Source organism: Limulus polyphemus, unplaced genomic scaffold (genome assembly GCF_000517525.1).
Source record: "Limulus polyphemus unplaced genomic scaffold, Limulus_polyphemus-2.1.2 Scaffold7638, whole genome shotgun sequence".
In the NCBI taxonomy this organism is placed as follows: domain Eukaryota; kingdom Metazoa; phylum Arthropoda; class Merostomata; order Xiphosura; family Limulidae; genus Limulus; species Limulus polyphemus.
The window spans coordinates 7,684-16,359 of record NW_013673248.1 but is presented as its reverse complement, the minus strand read 5'-3'; the positions used below and the strand labels follow the sequence as shown (position 1 = coordinate 16,359).

At 34.2% G+C, this 8,676-nt stretch overlaps 1 protein-coding gene across 1 annotated transcript in view; it reads left to right on the top strand.

Annotated features, from left to right (window-relative positions):
- LOC111089854 (probable glutamate receptor) overlaps positions 1-8,676 on the top strand; it is a 35,902-nt gene that overhangs the window by 21,363 nt on the left and 5,863 nt on the right. Inside the window, exons 4-9 of the mRNA XM_022403051.1 lie at positions 751-872; positions 2,032-2,132; positions 4,737-4,827; positions 4,874-4,948; positions 7,376-7,534; positions 8,345-8,492. Coding sequence (XP_022258759.1) covers positions 751-872; positions 2,032-2,132; positions 4,737-4,827; positions 4,874-4,948; positions 7,376-7,534; positions 8,345-8,492 — 696 coding nt within the window. The remainder of the gene's footprint in view (positions 1-750; positions 873-2,031; positions 2,133-4,736; positions 4,828-4,873; positions 4,949-7,375; positions 7,535-8,344; positions 8,493-8,676) is intronic.

Below are 8,676 nucleotides of genomic sequence, written 5' to 3'. Positions count from 1 at the left end.
TTATAACGCCCCCACGGCTGAAAGGGCGAGCATGTTTGGTGTGACGGGGATTCGAACCGGCGACCCACAGATTGCGAGACGAGCGCTCTAACCACCTGGCCATGCCGGGCATAGGGAAGGCCTTCCCTATTCAACACCATCTTTTGACCTAATTTCGTCTAACCGAATATTGGGATTCGATTATAACACTTACAACACACCCAACGTAACAGAATGCTAACCACGAGTCCACGTATTCACAGCTCAGGCACACTAACCGATAGGTTTCTCATATTCAAATGTAGTTATTTAAACTTGTGAAAAAATACACAGTAATTCTGATTCAGCTAATAATATTCGGTTAATATCACGCAGCAAGTTTTTAATGCTACACGTGCAGCATATAAAGCAAAGGAATTTTTTACGTTATTTTTATCTATATTAATGAGTTTCTTGTTCAAGTTGGGTGTGGCCGAACGATTAGCGTGTTGAGCTGCATGTCGAAGAGCCTAAGGCTCAAGACACGATGCTTGCTGATTGAATTCACTCTGGTCAATAACTTAAAGTTATCTGAACCTGGTCATTTAGTTAAACTTTCCATAAAATGATTTGTAGGTTGAAAAATTCCTCATCAGGAACTTTAGAAATGTTTTTTTTTTTCTATTAAAAAAAAGCGATAACGACAAGTAAAGAGCAATCAGTTTGATAAACACGCGTCCATGTTTGTTTCAGAAACGTCAACATACTTTCTAAATGTTTATATTTCTATAGATCCCATATTTCAGAGGATATTTCCAATCCGACAATCCAGTTGCAACACCAGTATGGCCTATTCCTTCCCTCTCAGAAACACGCCTAGTCAAGCACGACATATCAGGGTTGTAGCGGAGGAGGTGGGTGTAAATAGAAATAATTATTTGCGTCTACTATATACTAAAACAGTCAGATAAAGTGCCAGTCTTTAACGATGTGAAAATGATGTAAAATATTTTATTTAATATTGTTTAATGAATATATATTGTTTAAGAAATTAAACAAACAGGTTTAACACAACCAGAAATATATGTTATTTTCTTACTGCAGATCCGCTTCTCAGACAATATATTTCCTCACATCTTATACCTTCGTTTTCATAGTTATTTTTTTTTACGTTTTATTCATATTTTTACAACATTGTTTAACAGCTTATCTCCTTATGTTTTACTTGTATTTTATAGTGGTTTTTAGGGTTTTCTTACGTTTTACTCACATTTTTACAACAGTGTTTAACAGCTTATCTCCTTATGTTTTACTTGTATTTTTATAGTGGTTTTTAGGGTTTTCTTACGTTTTACTCACATTTTTACAACAGTGTTTAACAGCTTATCTCCTTATGTTTTACATTACAGTAGTTTTATGCAGTTTTTCTCGACTTAGTTACGTTGTCACAACAACGTTTTAGTGGTTTTCATTACGTATTAATTTTATATCAAAGGTTTAATCTTAGTATCCACGATGAGTTTAATAGAAACAGATGAAAAAATTTAGAAAAATCCTTTAAAATAATGGAACTCTAATATGGCTGGATGTATTTTAATTGGATTATTCCACAACTCAGTAATGTGAACCGTTATATATGAATGTTAACGAGGGTTAAAGTGGAGTTTAAACATGAGGCTGTCTATCTGTTTATTGTTTTTAAACAGATACAATGCATGCTACGCGGGCAAATGTTAAAATAATGATTTTCTCGAGTATTTATGTATTTTTTTCTGATAATTCCAGTTCACCTTGTAATTTCCACCGAAACTGTATTAATATATATTTTTTCTCCGAATGGTGCTGGATATGATACTTTTACAGATTAAAATAATCGGTCAGAACGTTCATTCACTCCATTTAGTTTAATTTTTACTCCTTAGATCAGTTGATACTTTAACAGTTTAAAATAATCGGTCAGAACGTTCATTCACTCCATTTAATTTAATTTTTACTCCTTAGATCAGTCGATAATTTAACAGATTAAAATAGATCAGTTTCATACTTAAAACACCAATGTTTGTTTCACTACAGTGGCTACCTTTTGTGAAGGTGGATAAGATTGGGGCGTGTCTGGCGGTCAGAGGTCCAATGGCGGAAATCCTTCATTTTATAGCCACAAACTTGAATTTTAGGTAGGTTTTGGTTTTGTTAGAGAGAAAAAAATAAATAAACAAAACGCACCAAATAGATGAACAAATTAATACATTTCAATTCTTTTAACATTCTTTGTGGATCTTATTCATATTTATGATTTATAGAAATTAATATTATTTAATTTAATGTTGAATTTAATAGATTTTTTACACCGGAATAGGTAGAAGTATAATAGTTCTTCTTATTTCGGTTGAGTTTTCAAAGGAGAGAAAAATCTAAAGATGTCCACAGAGCTCAGATGTCCCTCGATGCACATAGGCAAACTTGAAGGCTTATAACGCTAAAATTCAGGGCTCAATCTCTGCCGTGGGCATAACATGAATAACCTATCGTGCAGCTTTGTACTTAACAAACTGATAAACAAGCATTTCCAGTTTTAGCTTGTTAAAATATCTTTATGGATGTAATTAATATGTTGTTGTCTTAGTACAAAGCTACACAATGGGCTATCTGGGAAAATCGAACCTCAGAATTTAGCGTTATAAGTTCGTGAACTTATCGCTTACCCACAGCGGAGACTAAGTGATATGTAGGTTATTGTAAATGAAGAAAAATATTGGTTATTTAACCCGTAATTATTAAAATTCAAAATTGCTGATTGCAAAAAAAAAAAAAAAAAAGTGTCCACTTTTGTTTTTTAACAGGTGCTCTTCTTGATAAGGTACATCAGGAGTATACATCTGCCATTACAAAATAGGTCTTCCCAGATTAATTTTGTTTTAAAAATTGCACGCACAACGTCTTTGAGAGAATCTATATTAGCTCAGTCTGGACTCCAGAACCCAATTAATGACGACCTGATTCGCTGTTTGTGGACCAATAAAAGTGTTCATTGATTCCAGGATCAAACTTTGTAATCAGTTCCACTTTAGCTAAAAGTTTCCGTTTCTGGAATGATACAAATTATCAACAGTTCCGTGAAAAGCTTCATTTCTCTCTGTTTAATGCATAATCATTGTAATTATCTTACGAAACACGCCTGCTAAACGATGCCGTTCAATTGTGATAAAAGTTTGAGAGATACTATCCATTGTAATATTCGTTTTCAACCAGTGTTCTTTTTGGTTGTAGTTAAGCACAATGGGCTATCTGTGCTCTGCCCACCACGGATATAAAAACTCGGTTTCTAGCGTTTTAAGTCCACAGACATACTGCTATGCCACTGTGAGGCACCAATATTTTAATCTCTTCCATTTAATAAAGGTATTGCGTTTGTTAACTGCTTTTATCATAAACATTTGAGCTCTCTTCCTTTTATTTTCGCCGAACCACATTTGTGTCTTTTTATTCTTCAACTAATTTTGTAAATAAATATCAATTTAAATAATTTTAATTAATTTGATATTTGTTTTATTTCTCTTTGCTAATATATATCTTGGTTTGAGCTATTTGCATGGCTATTTTTTAAAAAAAATTTTACTTGCCTTTATCATTATCTGAATCTTTTGCCAGCTGTTACGCGCACGCTTTATTTATTACAGTTCCCCCAACAAGGAACGCTTGGCTTGTACATATTCTTTTGAGATGGTTCTCAATAATACTTTCTGATGTATTATACTCAGGTACTTATACAAAAGACCATCATATAAACAAAACAATTATTGCATATTCTATTGGAGGTCCATTCAAATTTTAAAGTTAATAATTTGTTACCAAAATATTTTTGGAAACTTAATATATTAAGTTCGTGATTATTTTTCGTTATACTGAATTAATACAATAAACTGAACATAATTTTGATATAAATATTCTATATTGAATATACCACACAATTTAACTGAAACACTCGAGAAATTTGACATGTTTGAAGTGCCCATTAGTACTCGACGGCTTGGGATCACTGAATAAGAATTTCACAAGAATTTGATCTTTAGATTATCATACAGATATTTATAACTAGTTCTCTGTATTCTTGTGTAGTAGACTTTGAAAGCAGCACCAAAAGAGATAATGTAAAATGTCACAAATTTCGATAAGTTTTCAAACAGAAGCTCTGAATGAAAATTTCCGTTTCTGATTATATATATGATGAATTTGAATTCAATTTTGGTTTCAGTTTTTGAATCGCCAGAGCTTCTTTTATTCTGATCCAAGTATCTCTAGTTGTTTCAATAATTACCAGAACTAGGCTTCAGATGCTCTTGTATACATTGTTCTGAACAACACATGGTCGATCCCGCATAATCTCGTCCACATCGAGAACAAACATATCGATAAACAACGTAACTGTGTATAAATTTATTATATCGCTGATTGCTATATAAAATTAGACTAGGCTTTATCCGAAACTAGTCGAACCTCGTGAGGTATTACTGGGATTATGTCCGATAATATCGTTAACAATGACGGTATTCAATCGTCATAGATCTTAAGTTTCTTGTGTTTTGATTTATGACATTATTTATTTGCAATAGTTTATTAAGTAGAAATGATTTCATTAACTTACAAAGCGGGTTTTAGTTCCGGATCGCAAGAGTTAGTCTATTTTTGATCAAAGTTCTTATTAATTTTTACTTCTAGAAGACAAAACTAAAACAAAATTGTGACAGTATCGAATCACTGAATTTTATTTCGTCTCTTAGCTACACCGTTATTCAGCCTGAAGACCACCAGTGGGGGTCCAAGAAATCTGACGGTACTTGGAGTGGAATGATTGGTTTGCTGCACCGGAAGGTAAGTTTTATTTCGTCACGTGTCTCTTAGCTACACCGTTATTCAGCCTGAAGACCACCAGTGGGGGTCCAAGAAATCTAACGGTACTTGGAGTGGAATGATTGGTTTGCTGCACCGGAAGGTAAGTCTTTGTTCCTCTGTTTGCAATTAAGCACAAAACTACACAATGGGCTATCTGTGCTCTGCCCACCACGGGTATCGAAACCCTGATTCTAGCGTTGTAAGTCCGCAGACATACCGCTGTGCCACTGGGGAGGGGGCTAGATTTTGTGAACTGTTTTAAACGTCACGCTATATTGCCAGGCATAAAAAAATGTTTGCCCAAATTATTGTTTAACCATATTGCTGGTGAAATAGCAGTGAGTTTAAGGACTCATATCGTTCAAGTCCGAGGTTGGATTCCAATGTGTAGCTTTTCGCTAAAAACAACAACACTATAGTTTGAGTTAGAATACATTTTCACGATACATTGGAAGACTTACCACCAAAGTTAATATCATTAATAATAACAAATACACAATAAACAAAATTTTTAACATGGAATAAAGCTATATATTTGAAGCGTGCGTGGCCTAATAGGTTAGCGTGCTCGGACTGTGAATACGAGGTTTCATGGTTTGAATCTCGTTTCCTCCAGCAGGGCATTCTTCTAAGTAACAAACTGGGCATCTATGCTCAGGACCACCTGGATGGGTGCCCAGGTCAGCCACTGAGCACCTCACGGCAAGTTTGGACCCCTAACAATTACCATCACAATCACAACATTTAGTATATTTTGGGTTAGCTTTCACGTTCATTTATTTTTCCATGATCATCCACGGTGTTCCTATTCTCAATTGCACACACATTTGTAATCATAATATTTCCTTTTACTATTTGTATTCTAAAATGTGCAACTTCATAAATATATTGTGTGCCACAGAACGTTAATTTTTTTTTTTTTTACCAAACGAACTTCCGGTAGAGATACATCAATAATGTATTGTTTGTTTGTTTGTAATTAAGCACAAAGCTACACAATAGGCTATCTGTGTTCTGCCCACCACGGGTATCGAAATTCGTATTCTAGCGTTGTAAGTTCGCAGAAATACCGCTGTGCCACTGGGGGGCTCAGTAATGTAGAACTTGTAATTCGATAAAGGTTTATTTGCATTTCTTTTAACTCGGTGTATTTCTATCGTTCTCGTCTTTGGTCTTTGTGCAGGGTTTCGTCATTATTAGGTATTCAGGGTTATTAGGTATTCTTCTATTAGGTATTAAGAATACCTAATAACCCTGAATACCTAATAACCCTGAATACCTAATGGTGGAATACCTAATAACCATGAATACCTAATGGTGGAATACCTAATAACCCTGAATACCTAATAGTGGAATACCTAATAACCCTGAATACCTAATAACCCTGAATACCTAATAGTGGAATACCTAATAACCCTGAATACCTAATAGTGGAATACCTAATAGTGGAATACCTAATAACTCTGAATACCTAATAGTGGAATATCTAATACCCCTCCTATTAGGTATTCAGGGTTATTAGGTATTCTACTATTGGTATTCAGGGTTATTAGGTATTCCACTATTATGTATTCAGGGTTATTAGGTATTCCACTATTAGGTATTCAGGGTTATTAGGTATTCCATTATTAGGTATTCAGGGTTATTAGGTATTCCACTATTAGGTATTCAGGGGTAATATCAGCAAATTGATCCACATTCATTATTTATTATATGTGGAGTGACAATTTTGAACCTCTTCAGCAAAATTGGTGTCCAATATAATTTCCTAAAAAAATATCTTAGCGTTACCACAAAAACGAACTCCGCACTATAAGAATGACCGTCAAAATCCACTATTCGGCCAAACTAGTGTTTCCCAAAACTTGCTGGTGGGTGCTGTTGACTAGCTTGACCTCTCTCAAGTCTATCAGTTCAGAATTTGGGATGATTATGTGTAGGAATCCCTTGAGTAGCTTTGCGCAAAAAAGAGAAAGAAACAAAAAATTCTAGTTATTAATAAGCTTTCAAGTGTTCATTACTAGATAAACGTTGTTGAAATAGACTGATATATATTGCAGTTGAATAAATCCTTATTACGTTGTAAAAAGCCTGTTTCGTGTTTGATATATTGTGGTTAGATAAAACCTTATGACGTTGTAAATAGCCTGTTTCGTGTTTGATATATTGTGGTTAAATAAAACCTTCATTACGTTGTAAATAGCCTGTTTCGTGTTTGATATATTGTGGTTAAATAAAACCTTATTACGTTGTAAAAAGCCTGTTTCGTGTTTGATATGCTGTTGTTGGATAAATTCTTATTACGTTATGAACAGCCTATTTGGACTTTTAGATACTGCGATTGATGAGTCTATATTACGTTGTGAAATACCTGTTTCGTATTTGATATATTGTGGTTGGATAAAGCCTTATTACTTTGCGAAAAAGCATGTTTCGTGTAATTTTGTGCTAGACAACCATTTGCATACAATAAGGACCTTGACTCAATAACATCATAACTATAACTTTTTTTTAATTTTCTGTTCAGGAGGCAGAGTTCCTTGTGACCCCTGCCTCAGCCAACCTTCACAGACTTGAGGTAGCGGACTTTACAGTACCTTTAACGATTGACTCGCAAGGCTTGTTGGTAGCTAGTCCAGCTGAGGAGAACAATGCTTTTGGGTTCTTCTTCTCCTTGAACTGGGAGGTAAGTATAAGCCTCCTCTATGTGAATCAAACTAACAAATATGTATCATTTCTTCAAGTAAATTATGACGTAATTAATGCATGGTTTTTAGCAAATTTAATAAATCAGCGTTTACACGACTCTGTGCAGTATCCCATTATTTTAATGAAAATATAGAACGAGATGTTTATAAGAAATTATAAGATAAACTTGCAAACTTTATATAATTTAAACCTTACGAAACCTTAGACACTTACGGCGAACACCTAAGTAAGATAATATCAGATCATATGAATGTAAGAAATACCTAAGTAAAAGGATATCAGATCAAATGAGTGTAAGGAACACTTAAGTAAGATGTGTTCCAAACATACAGGAGAAGGGAACATTTAAGTATGATGTGACCTAAACATACATGAATAGGAAACACCTAAACGTAAAGTGACTTAAACATACGGGAGTGGGAAACATTTAGGTATGATGTGACCTAAAATACGGAAGTAGAAAACACATAAGTATGATGTAACCTATACATATGGGAGTAGAAAAAATCTAAGTATGATGTAACCTATACATATGGGAGTGGGAAACATTTAGGTATGATGTGACCTAAAAATACGGAAGTAGAAAACACATAAGTATGATGTAACCTATACATATGGGAGTAGAAAAAATCTAAGTATGATGTAACCTAAATATACGGGAGTAGAAAACACATAAGTATGATGTAACCTATACATATTTCAAACCAGCATGACCTATCTAGAAATAAACAAACAACAAATTAATTAACTTGTTTATCGCTAATTCGTTAGCTTCTATTAACTCTAGGTCTGGCTCACACTACTGGTCAGCATGAGTTGTCTGTCGGCTGTCAGCTGGATTTTTGAACTTGTTAAAGAGACACAACTCCCTGAAGAGGAGACAACTGGAGTCTTAGAACAATGGTGGAACTTCTGTATTTGTATTTTACTACAAGGTGAGGGTAATGTAGTTTAAAATTAGATACAAGACCAAGGTGAGGATGATTGTTTAGTATTAGATACAAGATAGATGATAGTTTATTATTAGATACAAGACCAAGGCGAGGATGATGTAATTTAGTATTAGATACAAGACCAAGGTGAAGATGATAGTTTATTATTAGATACAAGACCAAGGTG